This window comes from Lygodium microphyllum, chromosome 19 (assembly GCF_053477565.2).
Source record: "Lygodium microphyllum isolate KBCC chromosome 19, Lygodium_microphyllum_v1.1.10, whole genome shotgun sequence".
Taxonomy (NCBI): Eukaryota; Viridiplantae; Streptophyta; class Polypodiopsida; order Schizaeales; family Lygodiaceae; genus Lygodium; species Lygodium microphyllum.
In genome coordinates this window covers 25,717,932-25,734,241 of record NC_141153.1, presented here as the reverse complement: position 1 = coordinate 25,734,241, position 16,310 = coordinate 25,717,932, and the positions used below count along the sequence as shown (strand labels likewise).

General features: G+C 39.0%; 2 protein-coding genes across 11 annotated transcripts in view; both read right to left on the bottom strand.

Moving 5' to 3' along the window:
- Nucleotides 1–16,310, bottom strand: part of LOC148019666 (GABA transporter 1-like) — a 155,004-nt gene that overhangs the window by 40,472 nt on the left and 98,222 nt on the right. For 8 of the 10 annotated variants that reach the window (XM_087699780.1, XM_087699776.1, XM_087699778.1 and 5 more), the window contains one exon: nt 5,295–5,531. The exons of the other annotated variants lie outside the window; for them this stretch is intronic. In XM_087699780.1, coding sequence (XP_087555906.1) covers nt 5,295–5,531 — 237 coding nt within the window. The remainder of the gene's footprint in view (nt 1–5,294; nt 5,532–16,310) is intronic. 10 annotated transcript variants of the gene reach the window in all.
- On the bottom strand, nt 10,379–10,912 carry LOC148019668 (G-patch domain-containing protein 1-like). The gene has a single exon (XM_087700783.1). The coding sequence runs from the start codon at nt 10,910–10,912 to the stop codon at nt 10,394–10,396; it is 519 nt and encodes a 172-aa protein (XP_087556909.1). The 3' UTR covers nt 10,379–10,393.

The window sequence follows — 16,310 nt, the reverse complement described above, 5'->3', positions numbered from 1 at the left end:
ACGGTGCACTCTAGTATTGATGAGTTTGTTAGAGACATTGATATAGCTTTCACTCAAGTAAAAGCTACTATCGAAAGGACACAAGAGAAGCATAAACACGAAGTTGATAAGCATCATCGTAAGTTAGATCTCAAATTGGGGCAGCATGTTCTTCTTAAGTTTGAGAAGGCTCACTTAAAGAAGTAAAAATGTCAAAAGGGTAAAGTGGTGAAGCTTTCTAATCGCTATTATGGTCCTTTCAAGATCACAGATAAGATAAATGATGTGACTTTTTGTTTGGATCTACCAATTCATTGGAACATTCATAATGATTTCCATATAATTTTGCTATGTCCCTATATTGGAGAACCCCCAATGGAACCAATCAAGGAAGATTTACGTGGCATAGAAGAAACATAAGAGTTCCTTGTGCCTGAAAGAATTTTACACAATCAGGACAATACTCTAAGATCAGGTAAGGTATTATAGAAGTATCTAGTCAAGTTTAATAATTATCCCCCATTGAATGCTCAGTTTATGACTGACAGAGAACTACAAGACCTTCCAGATCTTCTTAAGGACTATGTATCCCCTCTACAGTTGAGGTCAACTATTTAGAAGCCAGAGGGATGTCACTAAATTGATTGCTGATTACGCATTCTCTATTTAGTAAATTTATATCAATAAACTAATGACTCACTTTTCTATTCTCTATTTAGTAAATTTATATCGATAAACTAATGACTCACTTTTCTTTAAGTTTTGATAATGATCTAACATGGTCATGAGACCATTTAGAGACTAGTATTCCTAGTGCATCACTTAATGGGGTGATCAAAGCACTGTGACGGGGATATCTGGTATATGTAGTACAAGTTATGAAGGGGAAAGGAAGTTTCTGCCAAGTGTAAGAGTGTACACAAGAACCAAGGAGTTACACATAAATGAAGATTGAATTGAGCTCTAAGAAGAGGAAGTGCATTAGCATTGTGTATATGTATTTATGTGTGCATCCGGGGATGCCTAGGAATGTTTACTTGTGTGTAATGAGCATTGCATTGATTTGGGCTCATCCTCTCCCTTACAAGTCAAGGTTTGAGGTCTTTTCTCTCTTAATTAATTAAGAATAGAAGTAATTCTTGCACTAAGAAAAACGAGAGAGGTAATTCTCTCACGAAGAAAGACAAGAGGCATGATCCTTTGGAAGTGAGGAGAGAAGTGATTTTCTCTTTATAAGGTCTAATATGACAAAAGATTTTGTGGGAAGTCAATCTTAAGGTTGAGGCCCAAGGCAATCTAATGAACTCTCCTTATCTATGGCTCAAGGTGGCTGCATGGACCATAAGTTGAGGGTAGAGTTTAAAAAGTTCATTTTCTAAAAAAAAGACATGGTGAATCCATTTTTAAAATATCTCATGATAGAAAGATGATCTCTAAAAACGGCTTGTGCAAGTTATCGAAAACAATGAGATCTACAACTTTTGTGCAGGACGTTTTTCCATCCAAGCAATGCACAGAGAGATATTTTCAAATTGGTGCTGCAGAGTAGGTCTTGGAATAGCCACATCTTGTATGAAGATCAACCTTTCCAATCTTGGCACTAAAGTCTCTCTCCAAGAAGAGAAGCTCTTGAAGCCTATAAAAGAGGAGGCTCTCCTTGTGTGTGGGGGGGAGGTGAAGGAAGCTTCACTTTGCATGCATCCAAGAGGAGAAGAGAAGGAGCAAGTGCTGCAGAAGCTCTACTGAAATCAAGTTCCAAGAGGAGAAGATGAGGTGCTCATAAGTGCAAGTGCTGTGAAATCTCTATTGAAATCAAGATCCAAGAGAAGATCCCTACACATATTGTGTAGGAGAGAAGGTGAAAGTGCTATGGAAGCTCTACTTAAATAAAACTCCAAGAGGAGAGCCCTACACATATTGTGTAGGAGAGAAGGAGAGACTCAAGAAGGATCAAAAGGTGCCAACTTCCAAGTTGTGCAAGTGTTAGCCGGTTGTATACCATGCAAGGAATTGTGATCTTGTTCACAAGATCTACAACTTATGAACTGGTTTATGTGTAATGGAGGAGCTTGGTCCTTGAGAATAATATAACTCCACAAGGGTGGAGGACTGGCCCATCTTTCAGTTAGCTTTATTTTGGGACTCCCTTGTAGATAGAAGCTTCAACTAGTTAAAGGAATTCTTGACTTGTGCTCCTATATTACATAGGTGGCAGAGGTATAGGGTTTGTATTGTTACATGAGTACTGTGTCATTGCCTTTGAGATTTGCAAGTTCATGGATAAAGAGATAGCTATGAATTCATATGACCAAGAAATCTTGGCTATAATCCATGCGATTGAGAAGTGGCACAATTACTTGTATGGTAGTTGGTTTAGGGTCAAGAGTGATAACAATGTCCTTAGATACTTCCTTACCTAGTCTAATCTCACTCCTTACTAGCACACATGGGTCGATATCTTACAAATTTATGATTTTGGCATCACACATACATGATGCAAGGATAATTGATCTATCTAGGACATGGGCATATGAAGTTTTAGCCATGACTAAGCTATATAGTGACTAGGTTGAAGAGGTATATGCAACCTATGTTTTGGATGAAGAGCTCAATCATACATTTTAGAGATTATAGAAAGAATTAATGGAGAAAAACTCACATTTTGAGCTTAAAAATGGACTCATCTATTCCCATGACAAGATTGTTATTCCCTCTAGTTTCTCAATTCAACCTCAAAATTATAGAGGAGATACACTTCTTGCCTATAGTTGAACATTTAGGTGTATTCAAGACCTATGATAAAATTAGTAAAAGTTCTCACTAGATGAGATTGTGGAGAGGTGTGAAGGATTATGTCTTGAAGTACATTCCATGCCAACGAAATAAAGACAACACTCATAAGGCAAGTGGCTTATTGTAGCCAATGCCCATTTTTGAAGGAAAGTAGACACATATAACCATGGATTTTATCATTGGTTTGCCTATGAATAAAACAAGATGGATAAACATCAATGTGGTGGTGGATAGACTCATCAAGATAGCCCATTTTATTTCCACATGAAGACACAATTCACTATATCATAGGTGGCTAGTCAGTTCTTATGGGGCATATATTCATGTTACATGGATTACCGTAGGTGATTATGCATGATAGGATACAAAATTCATGAGTAACATTGGGCAAGTGCTATTCAACTCCATGGGTACTAAGTCGGCTCCTTCTATATCCTATCATTCACAGATTGATAACTAGAGACAAAGGGCCAACACCAACCTTTGCCATTTTTGACAAGATGTGCAACATGTATAAGACTCCTCATTACACTTAGTTGAGTTTTCTTAAAACAACTCTACCCATGCTAGTATTAGAGTTTCTCCCTTTGAGGCCTTGTATGGAAATAAAGTGTCATTTTTCACATTTCTTTTCAGTGAGAAGGAAAACCCTTATTGGAAACAGGAATTAAAGAGGTGTAGACCCTTCTTTAGTAGTGCAAAGAAAATTTTAGAAAATCTCAAAAACAGAAAAAGATGTATGATTATAAGAATAGGTTTCCTATGGACTTTCAAGGAGAGTTGATTTTGCTAGAAGCACCCAAATTTCATTACTCTACCTTGAAAGATAGTTCTAGCAACAAACTTGCTCACATGTTTTTTGGACCGTGTAGGATACTAAAGTGAATAGAAGACTGGAACTATCCCTCAGAGAAGTTACTATATGTATATTCTCTACATCACATGCATTCAAGGTCTATTTATAAATATCCTTATCTATGAATTTTTCCTGAATAAAACATAACCCTTTTCTATTCAATATGTAAATAACCCCTTTATATTATAGCCTTCTGTACTATGTAAAAAATATATAAAAATGATATTTTAAAAATACCTTATTTTGAACCACATGATGCACACATATATTCATTACTAACTTACCCAAGAACTATCCTCTTTCACTAAGAGTCATAATGTTTTTCATGTTACTCACCTCAAACCATTTTATGGCACCTAGTTTGATACAATAGATGAGCTACCTCCCATTAATGAAAAAGTTCTCATATAGTCTATCCCTTACTAACATATCATAGTTCACTATGAGAAGAAGCTTCACTACATGTCTATCATTGAGTACTTGACTAGATGATTTTTTTTTTTTAGGAAGCTTCTTATAGGATTGATTCTATTTTTGATGAGTTTTTATATTGCAAGATGCATTAATTGCATTCAGGGATAGCTCCAAATGGGCTAGATTTGTTGTAGATAAGACCTAGACAACATTCCATTTTATAGTAATTTTTATTCTACCCAATTTTCAGCAAAGTGCCACCTACATAAGCCAAGTACTCTTTGAGAGCTATGCACTTGGCATGCCTCCTTTGGACTACTCTATGAGAAGTTAGTGTCTAGTGGGGCCAATTTATCTAGCAAGTTGTCTATTGACCACAAAGATTTTTTCTTGAAGATTTAAAGGCTTAAACTTGCTTTTGAAGATAGCCACATGGTGCACATAGTAGAGACTTCCTTTTGTATCTTCATTCTAGTAAAAGATTTGATTCTTCTTATTCATTTTCCATTGTTTTTATAGTTGTTGTAAATAGAGTAGTACTCTGTGCTACCCATCGTATCAACCATTGCAATAATCTTGCTACTTTTGTTTTTATGGGGAAAAACCTTTTCGGAAAGGATGGATTATAAGAAGCTAAGAAGAGATATTATTTTTAGATGCTCTATTAATAATAACATGTCACATTGGCATAGGTATATAAGATGTTGAGAATTGTAATTTTTCATCACTTCATTATTACATAGTATAGTATCTTCATCTTACCTTCTCTTTCACAACTTCCATGGCTTACCTCTCCTCTCACCTATCTTTCTAGCCTTTCTCTTATTCTTCACTTCCTCTCTCATCTCTAACCTCCTTCATTACATTTTTTGGAGTTGCATCCCTAAGCCTTAGTTGAGGAGCTACATTGTTTATGTATAAGGGCATGCTAAGCTTAAAATAGTCTAATACCATGTATAGATTTTCTCATCCATGGTATTAGAAACTTATAAGCATTTTGTTTTTCATGAAATTTTTAATCATCTCGTTCAAAAATTCCCTAAGTGGTTCAAAATATTCATGGGAAACAGATAGAAATTCTAAGTGAAGGGTCACAAATATAAATACAACCAAAAAATGGGGCATATTATATTGTACATTTAAAAACTTGAACTTTTTTTTGGTGATCCTTGTGATATGCAAGTACAATATCTTCGATTTCTATGAAAGTAAAGCAAAAAAATACTTTATGGAAAATGGAATAAAGTCTTACCACTGAGCCTGCAAGAAGTTGCATAAGCATACATATGTTTGCACACACAAATATCCAATCAGGGACATAAGACTCTCCACTCCATGATTTCATGCTCAAAAGTATGTTCCCATTAGATAGGTTACCAAAGGCCCAATAACCAACTAAAGCCACAGGAAAGAAGTTGAAGATAGTTACTATTGAACAAAGGATGAGCCCCTTTGTCATATTTAAGCCAATTGGTGGTGACAAAGTAGCCTGCATAGTTATCAAAATGCTAATAAGTTAGGATACAAAATGATTATCAAAACTTTATAAATTACTAGGTTTGTAATAAGTGTAGATGAGTTATCTTAAAACATAGACACCATAAAATAGACATGTTTTTTGCATGATTATATTATTGAGGCTTTTCCAAAAATATATATGTTTTTTAAAAAATAGCATAATACTCTAACCCTAAGAATCATGTTATGTGGCTATTATGTTCTATCATGATGTTGTTGGACATTAAAAATCAACTAGATACCCTAGGTTATTGGATATTTAACTACCACTTTCAATGCTAGATAAGATTTTATGAGTTAGCGTTGTGATTGCTAAAAGAAAACCTACATTTATTTGAGATTCCAAATAGCTATTATTTCTCTCACCTAGTTTGATATTTCCTTTGCACTCCCAAAGCACATGTTGGGTGCCTTCTTATACTTAGTAGCATGTTAACCCCCTCTTTGTAGTTGATCCCAAATATAGTCTCAATGAAGAAGTTTGATTTTTCATTAACAAACTATGATCTATAGCTATACAAATTGACATGCAAGGAGTCATAAAAGAAGCCACTTATTTTGTGACCCTCTAGAGAGACTATGAGATGAGCTGAAAGACCCTCTTGGAGGAAACATAAAAGGAGGTATTTGTTGAAGCCAACTATTCCCTTCTATAAGAGAAGAGAAAAAAGTGTTCAAGGCCTCAATTTATCTTAACAAGAAGTAAGTATCTAGTGAATATGTTCCTTTCAAGAGATATGATGCATTTATGCTCTTCATTTCAAAGTCTCTCATAGTACTTCTAGCACAATATGCACCATTAAAGGTCATACATTAAGAGGAGTTGATTTTTTCAGGTGGTGATAGGATCTCAATACCAAGATAACTTGATGCCCTTGTCCTTTGCTTTTGAGGGGACCTTGTCTTCTCGTACCCATGGTCTACAACTTTTTTACCTAGTAGTACATTGCATTCATTTTTCCTCGTTTGGGTAATCTCAAGAGGATTCCAAGTGTGCCTGGACTTCTAGATGGATAAAGTTTCTACTTCTCTAGGCAATATAAATTCCCCTCCTGCTAGCCCATCCATGGTAGACAAGTTGTCCAAGAGATTCTACATTCTATGGGATTAGTTCTAAGAGTCTTATAGGGTGCTCAAGGTTTGGGATGAATCTAGCTCATCTTTCCATGTTAATTTGTAGTTAGGGGCTTTCTTGGATCTAATCTTTCATGTGATCTACAAGTCCAAGAAAGTAAGCCACTATGTTAGAATGTGCTCCTTCAAGTTGGCAAGGACAATAAACATGAAAATTAGAGTGACTATGCTAGAAAATTCAACTTTCCTACAAAGTATTTAGTAGCATGAAGGGCTCAAATGGTTTAGTAGTTCATGCCCTCAACATGGAAACAATTAGGAACTCACTTAAGACAAAGCATATCCCTCTTTGATGAAGTCACCTTGTTGGATGGTAATAAATACATAATATTATTAGAAAGGCCTCACTTTGGATGAGCAAAGTGCCTTCTCTTATTGGAAGTCAAACAAGTCTATAATCAATAAAGGTTGTGGAAGATAGAGCATAAAAACATACCAGGTATCCTTGATTTATCATCACATAATCAAGTGACTTTGTCAAGCTTCTCTATGCATAACAATTTCCATGGTTGAAATTTGATTAGCTTGCATGATATTAACTTCATAGCATAGTTAGTGGCATGTCTTGTTCTTTTGTCGTGTGTCCATCATAGCCTTCCCCTATACTATGTACATGTTTCTAATATGGTATCTAAGCTAGGGTTGGGATGTGGCTATGTCTCTTAGGTCAAGTAATTCATGCATTAGGCTACTTCCAACCTCAGGTCGCCACCTTGGAGTGACACCTACTCGTCGATGCAACGTGCGATGCTTGCCATGTCTTTATCTCCATGCTATGTTTCAAAAATGGAGCCCCTCTCTAACATAATTGAAAATTCTAAAAGCAAGTGTTTTCTCTTTACCCCCTACCCCCCCAAATTACTATATAAACATGGATAGAGCATCATGTCAAAACAACAATCCATGTATAATTCTCTCTCCCATTGACGTGACATAGCTTTGTTGTGATCAACCGAGCCTCTCTCTCTCCACACCTATGTGATTGCTCAAATCCATCAAGCTTCTTCCATGGCGCCCAAGAGATATCGAGATGCTAAGGGAGGTCATGCTCGGAGAGCTCCCCAACGCGAGGAAGTAATTGCTACTGAGGGAACTCAACACAAAGCTGAAGCACAAGTGGAAGTTACCCCTGAATCCATTCAACCCGAAGGATCGATTATTCCACAAAAAACTAAGGTTCCAGTCATACCCCATAATCACGATGGATGGCTAAATGGAGATAATCATGTTTAGTACATAAGAAAAGGATTGCTTTTAAGCTATTAACTCTACAACTTCCTAATGAAAGATAAGTTAGTAATGTTAGAATATACTTAAACTTACAAAAATATGTTATTATTATCAATTTCTTTTTAGAAAAGAACATGAGAATTAATGAGGGGGATAGATTCTAAGCATCGCATACATTTATAAGTGTGTTAAAAATGTTTTATGGTTATGACTACTTTTGGATTTATGAATGATGAATTATGTCTCTTATGATTCTGTGTGTGTAATAGTCAAATGAGTTGTGGATTGTGGTGGTTTGGGGCATTGGGGTCCCTAGCCCAATACTCCCTAAACACTCTACAGATTGTGTAAAAACTCACCTATAGGTGGGGGTCCTATGCTCCTGAGGGAGGTAGGTGTTCTTGGTTTTTGATCACTCGAGCACTTGAGAAGGCAAAGGGCCAAGTGATAAGTGCCCGTGCTATGTAGGACAGCTCTTGAGGCTCAGGGAAGCTTAGAGGGGCTGTGAGCTAGTAAATTCCTTGTTGACTGCAGAGGCAGTTGTCGAAGGGTTTCGAAAGCAAAGTCGAGACCACAGAGGACCTTGATTAATTTCCAGATAGAAGATCAATCAGACGAATAAACAAGATGAGAAAATGATGCCAAGACTTTGTTTTATTTTCTGATTTAAAGCAATAGATCCAATCATTGAAAGACCAAGCTGGTATACAGCATGCAATAATGGAAGTTGTTTTTATCTGACAGATTGTGTCGGAAAAGTGGCAGCTTTTTGCAAATGTACATTGTAGGGAAGCATCACAAATTTAAAGTGATGATTCTCTTCTTCAACTTAAGCATCTGTAGAAATACTTTGAGCTTCTGATAATTTCATAAATGATTCACTGATCAACCACTTCACGATACCCATATGGTGTCAAGATCATAGGTTGCTTCTAAGTCTTTGTACTATCTGGAAGAACAAAGAGTGTCTCTAGCTTTCCTAACAAGCCTGAGTATTTCTGGAAGCATGAGTAGAATTTACGATTCCCTTTCCTAAAGTTTGTCTGCAATCTTGCATAGTGCTTCAGTGAGGTTTTCTAGCACCTGTACAGTACTTTCATTGTGTTCCTTTCTCTGACTTCTGTCAAGATGACTGTTGAAGTTTCGTGAATCCACATGAGTGGCTAAAAGCTTACTATTACATTCCAGCATTCCTAAAAAATCTTTGTGGAAATCAACATCTTCTCCAACAGTCACAAGCACATTCCGCTGCTTTAGTTGCTGCATATGGTGCACACATGTAGTGTGAGCTTGGAAACTGTAAGTGAGCTTAAGATTGCAATCAACAACATGTACAGTGTCATCCCACAGAAACGTTTTGAACTGAAACTACTCCAGCATGCTCAGAGAAGCTAGATTTGTCTACCTGTTCTAACTGATCTGTCCTATCCTCATTCGGCTCATCACCGTCAAACAGCTGACGGCATCTTAACGGAGCTCCCAAGACGGAGCCTGAGATATCAGTTGAAGCCAAAGCAGAAGGAAGCTCAGTCACCTGAGTCACCACTGAACACTCTGACAGGTGCCATCCTGCGTGCCAACGAATAACTGGCCTCTTCCACTGGTACTACAAACGATGTTCTCCTTGAGCCGCAGAAGCCCCTGTAGTCTTCTCTTCAAAGAAATTGAATCTCCTCCATTGGTACAAGATACGGAGTCCCAATTGATTAATCTCTTGCACCTTGTCAAGCCTCAATCCATTCCAGGATTGTCAAGCCACGAGAAACATTACAGTTATAGAGACATCATCAACAAAGCTCGGATGTGCTCGAGATGCAGATTAGATTCGCCTCAAATCGAACGTGGATTCTGACATAGGCCTTGTTTTATGCTTGTTTCTGCGGAGACGAGCAGAAGAAGCTCCTTGATAAGTGACCTCGATGCCTATCTCTCACTCTGGCATTTCTTCTGTCGCCCGAATTCTGCACACACTAGGTTCCTCCCATGGTTCGATTGATTGTTATTGGCCCCCAAAATTTTTGAGCAGTAGAAGCTGCAAAATACGGAGGGATTGATGCTTTTTCCCTTTTTCCAGAAAAGCAGCCCTTTTTCCCCAAAAATAGAGAACTTTGAGCTCTTGCTCACCTTTTCCCTGAGAGCAGTAAAAAAGCTTACTCGCTTTCATAAGCATCACTACTTGGAAAAAGATCACAGACTCCTGTGATCTGCTTATACAAACGTTTGATGCTCATAGTCTGATCTGGAACCTCAAAAAGTAGTGATTTAAAAAGCTTTTTCCACTTCTGCTGCATTCCTTCTCCTTCAGACCTTAGCTTTTTGAGCTTCACATTTCCGTCTACCTGCAGATCAGAACTTGGAGGTGTCTTTCGCTTGTGCTCTTTGTCTGAGCATGATAAATTGTTTATCTTTCCATCTTCTTGAACAGCCACCAGGGGCCCTTGGTTTTCTCCACTATCATCATCACTTGCATCAAGTGCCAGCTTTTAACCTTTCCAATGCATTTCCATACTCTCTGTTCTTGTATCTTCCTTGAGGACGTGTAGCCTTCTTTATCCGTGCCTTACTGTCACCAGAACCACCTCCCTCCCTCTGCCCTTCCTTCTGATCTGCATCTTGCTTCTCATTATCAGCAGAAATCACTTTAAGATTCTTCAAAATGTTGTCAAATACAGTGGTATTGAAAACCCAATTGCTGGCAGCTTTCTGTTGTGCATCAACACCTATACCTGAGTTGTCCTTTTTCTTGGTAACACGAACATGCTCAGAAATGCCTTGCTTCTCCCTCCCTAAGCCTAGCTCTACATAAGTGGTGAGCACTGCAGTCCACGAGAAAACATCTGGACTTGATAAGCCATCAAACACTATCTTTGCTTTCGCAATGCTTCCACACTTGCCATACATAGAGATCATAGTTTTCTCAATAAATATGTCTAGATGAATATTTCTGCGAGCATTAGCATCTGGTAGGTTTCTATACTCGACATACATGCCAACTAGAGCATTACATATAAGTTCCTCTTGCTCCAAATCCCTCTCCATTATACTGCCCACGTAGAACAAAAATGCAAACATAACTACTAAGTATGTACAAAATATCAAATCCCACACACAACTTTTGGTGGATTCCACACCTCAGATGCGCAGCAATACGACATCCACCCCCTCTAATCCTGCACATCCTCCGGATGGGCCAACTACCCATGATCGTTATCATCAAGATCCACAAACAGATCAATCTCTTCATTATGCATTTCCAGTATATCAACAAGATTATCTGTCATATCATCTGTCTCTTCCATTGGAGTTTCTTCTTGTTGCTCTTCTCTTGCAAATTCTTCCAATGCATAATCTTCTTCATCTCTTTTCTTGAAAATCTTGATTCTTTTTCCAGCAATAGGCACTCTAAGCACTGTCCCATTCAATTCTGTCAGCTCATATGTTGCATTATCAAAGACATGTCTGACTATGTACAGCCCAAACCATCTTTTCACCATCTTTTGAAGTGCAGTATGCTGATTTTCAAGACTGCTATCAAAGACTAATACCCAATCTCCCTCTTCTATTGCTCTAGGCTGCAAGCGATGCCTGCCATCAAACTTGTCCTTATTTCTTAGTCTAGCAACCTTCAACCTGTCAATAGCTAGCTGAATATCCTCTGGTCTTCTCTCCAACTGTCGAATCCGAAGAGCTAAGAGCTCCTCTCTCGTCAAATCCTCCTGCCAAGGTAAAACTAACCAAGTCAAAGCACAAGTCTCAGTCGGCATAATAGGTTTCTGACCATACATCAACTCTGCAGGCATATATCTTATGGTAACACTATGAGTCGTACGATCAGCCCACAAAGCAAATGGTAGAAGTCTCGGCCATTCTCCAATCCATCCTCTACATGCTTTGGCTAATGCTTTCACTATCAGCGGATGCCCTCTTTCACTCTTCCCATTTCCCTCTGGATTATATGCTGTAGTTAGAGCCAACTTGATTCCTAGCTGAGAAAAAAAACTCCCTAGCTTCATCTGCATCCAATTCACCGCGATCCGTAGTGATCTTACCCACACAGCCATACTTGCAGAAAATTTCTTCCAATAAGAACTTACACACTGCACTAGTGGTCTTCGTTCTCAAAGATCTGCCCTCAACATGATTGGTAAGATCCTCTCTAGCCAAAACAATGTATCTCATCTACCATAGACCCATAGGCATAGTAACCAAATCAACTACCCACTTATAATGAATGCATAGCGGATAGGTCGGATGAAGCTCATCTCGATGATGCACTACCGAATACATTTGATAGTCTCTGCAAGTCTCAACAAAGTGAGAAACATCTCTATACATGCCTTTCCACCAATATTTCTCCTTGATTTTCTCATAAGTAGCCCACACTCCTCTATGACCAGCCCAAGGACTCTCATGAAACTCCCTCATCACCTGTTAACTGTGTCTCTCTATCACAGACAACCCGCAAAGGTAATCCGCCTCTTTTCTTTGGATGCTTCCAAAGAAATCTGTCCTTGAGAAAATAACCATAGGCTTTCCTTCTCATCTTCTTGAACTCTTCATCTGTCCATTCATCTCTTTTGCTTAGTGTACTAAGGTACTTGCCAATTTGCAACCAATATCCAACATAGAGTTCTTCTATGAAAGCCACAATATCATAGACATGACAAACATGATCAACAATAGTGGCTGAAATTTCTGCATCATCCTCTTCTACAAGTAGAGTCTCCTCATCATCATATCTGGCTCTAGACAGCATATCTGCCACTGGATTATCCTTCCCTGCTATGTGTTTAAATTCCGGATTTAATGACTTGATGTATGCAATCCATCTCAGCATAGCTATATCCAGAGTAGAGCAACTCATAATCATACAAATCAATGGCAAACAATCTGTCTCTACCACAACTGAAGCTCCAATAAAGTACTCCTTGTCACATTTGAGAGCCGTAACAATGCCCAATAACTCCCTCTTGATTTGCGGATATCTCCTCTGTCTCTCGTGTAGGACTTTCGCCCCAAACCAAATAGCATACCTATTTCCATCTGCATCATCTTGACCCACAGCCCAACCTATGCCAATTGGACTAGTGTCAACTGTCAATACCATAGGCTTTCCACAATTATAATCCGCTTTCCTGAGAAAAGGAGCATTCTGCAATAACTTCTTCAATTTCCGCATGGCTCTAGTGTGGCTCTCATCCCAATAGAATTTCTACCCCTTTCGAAGCAGCTGATATAAACAATCTGCTATGTGTGCAAAATGAGGTATCCAAATCATATAAAACACACAAGCTCCAATGAATCTCCGTACATCTGAAGTGGTAGAACAATACTCCGCAATCTTGCCTATAGCATTCACCTTATCAGGTGAGGGTTTCTTGCCATAATATCCACACATATGTCCAAAAATGACAACCTCATTCACTCCAAAAACAGATTTTTGCCCTGAAAGTGTCAAGTTTACTTCTTCTAACCTAGCCAAAATCTTCTCACATGCTGAAATATGATCAGCCACAAAGTATCTGCATCCCTGCTCATTTAGACTCTCATTCTTCTCTTCTTCTGCACATCCCTTAATGGGCACATCATCCAAGAAAGGCATAGTAAGCAGAGGTATGTAATCTCGAAGGACCTTAAGCATGGCATTCATCATATGCGCAACAGAATTAGTGGCACCTTGAGGCAAGGTACACATCCTGACAAGCCCAATAGGAGTTCTTATGGTGGTTATGTCCCTGCTTTCCAAAGCCAGCTGAAACTGATCATATCCCGAATACAAATCACCTAAAGAATAGATGGCACGTCCAGCAAATGCTTCTGCAAACTCATCCACAACTGGACCTATACCAACATTCCTGATAGTAACTCTGTTTACTGGCTGCATGTCCTATATAAATCGGAGAGTACCATTCTTCTTTGGAACCGTAAACCACCTGTTTGAGTATGGTGTAGATGAAGGCTCAAGAATTCCCATCCTGATTTTCTCATTCAATAAATCAATCAGCTTTGGCAGGTGTGCTTTAGGCACTGGAATAGGTCGAAGATTCCATGGAATATGAGGAATAGTAAAAATGACCATAGGAGTAACAATATCTGGATTCACACATCCAATCTCATGCGGGAAAAAAGCAAATCCCCTTCCATGTCGCTCAAGCATCTCCTGAAAGCATTGCTTCTCTATGGGTAGCAAGAAAGCACCATTTCCAATTTTCAATTCAGCAAGAGTCTCTGCTGAAAATTTATGACCAATATGCTTCGGATTCCTCAAAATTGGCTGTTTAGCATCCCTCTCTATTTGCTAATCACTGTCAGGTGGAAGCGGTATAGCTACCGGCTTTACCTTCTTATCCACAGTTTTGTATTTCGTGTCAACCCTGGCTTCATTATGCTCTTCTGCATTACTCAAATCTTGCTGTAAATCAGCAATTCTGCACTCCAATGGCTGAATATCCTCAGCCCTCTGCTCTATGAACTGCATAGAAACAGCCCTAAACTCTGAATGCTGAAATATTTCAGCAGTAAACTCTGTTGGCTGAAAGTTTTCAGCCCTCTGTGTCTCTGAAAGCTGATCATAACCAGTTGGAAACTCTGTTTGCTGAATTTCTTCAGCACTCAACACTTTTTGCTGAGCTACCTCAGCCATTGACTCAATCTGTGACACAAAATCTGCAATTTCATGAAACATGTCCAAGGATTGCACTAATACATTACTGCGACAACTCTGCATATCAGTTTTCAGCATATCTTTCATCTCTTCCATCGTATCTGCACAAATCATACTGTCATACATCCCATCTATGTGCTCATCATCCTCCAAAATTCCTGCATTTTTCAAATTTTTCTCCTTCCTACATATGTATTGTCTGGCAGCTCTAGGAAACCTAGAAATCTTCTAATAGCTCATCGAACTGTTTGCTGAAATCCCAACAAAACCGGAGGAGAAAACACTGCTGCCAGGAGGCGAGAACTCCAATCTCCTCTACTCTATACCACCGTCATCTCGCGAAACAACCGTACCTAATGAAAACCCGAATCCCTCACAGTGGGCAAAGGTGCATCTCTGAGAGTATCCCTGTTTCTAACATGGTTCACACACAGAGTCATAAACTGAACTGCTCTCATACCATCTTTACTGCGAATCCATGCATAAGCAGATCCATCATCCATTACCGTTGTTTCCATGCGCATTTCTATTATGAATGGCTGTCCAAGAATTATGGGATAAGAGCATGAATCCTGCACAAAGAAATGGAAATCCTCCTCTACATCACCAATAGAAACCCTGACACTGGGACAGGCAGCATACAAATCACCTGCAGTGTTATTGGCGGCTCTCATACGCCACCCATGCTCTACATCTATAGGCCATTTGTTACTCTCATAAACTCCACGAACTATGAGATTAATCTCTAAACCATGATCCACCAAAGCAACATAAGGCACCTGTTTCTCTCCAATCTTTACCATCATCTCTGCAGTTTCCCTAGCCCAATGACTCCGCGAAAAGTGACTACGCGGTATCAAGACAGGCTCATCAGTTTCAGCAAAATGCATAGGCTGAACCCTCTTCTCTACCTGCGGAAAAACAGAAGCATTCTCAACCATAACCTCATCCTCATCCTCATCCAACTCCCCAATCAAAACTCCCTGTGTATCAGTGGTAGGCAATGCATGTCTTTTCCTCTTCAAAACCTCCTGAAACTGATCTTGAAACTCTCTTTTCGAGATGCCCAAAACCTCAGAAATAGTGAAAGTCACCTCACTGCCAAGTATCTTGTCATTAAAGATTTTCTTCATGTCTGTAGATGTCTCAATATCGGACATCAATCTAAACCCTTGTTTTTTTCTCTCTCTAGGCTCTTGCCTCTTTTCTCTCTTTTGAGCATCTTCCATCTGTCGATCTGGCCCTGGTCTTGAAGACGGTCCTGTAGTAGGTGGAGTAACAAACTCACCCCCTCTAGTCTTCTTAGCTGCACTTGGATTTTCTTCATCCCTCTTACGCTTCTCCTCAACAAGTACATCTGCTCCATGAGACTTAGCCAAATAAGCATAAATAGAGTACCTGTCAACAGGCGAATCCCAACCTGTCTCTGATCTGATGCTAGAGCCTGCACTAGTCAAAATAGTTTGCTGAATTTTTCCCTTGTTTGCAGTCTCCATAGCATAAGTCCATAGTGCTGACTGAGTCTCTGATCCCTTCTCAATCTGGACTCCATATGCAGAAGCATCACCTCTAGCTGTCACATAAGAAGTACGCGCAGCCATGTCATCCACTAACTTCTTCATTCCACCTTTACCAAAGTTGGTAGCAAGTGGAGCTCCTGTCTCAATCAACCAAATCTTACCATCTTGTCCCCAATATACCAAATTCTTCCTCCTTGCATCT

Excerpts from the sequence above, each read along its gene's own strand:
- LOC148019668 (XM_087700783.1), bottom strand. The coding sequence starts at position 10,912 with ATGTATGTCGAGTATAGAAACCTACCAGATGCTAATGCTCGCAGAAAT.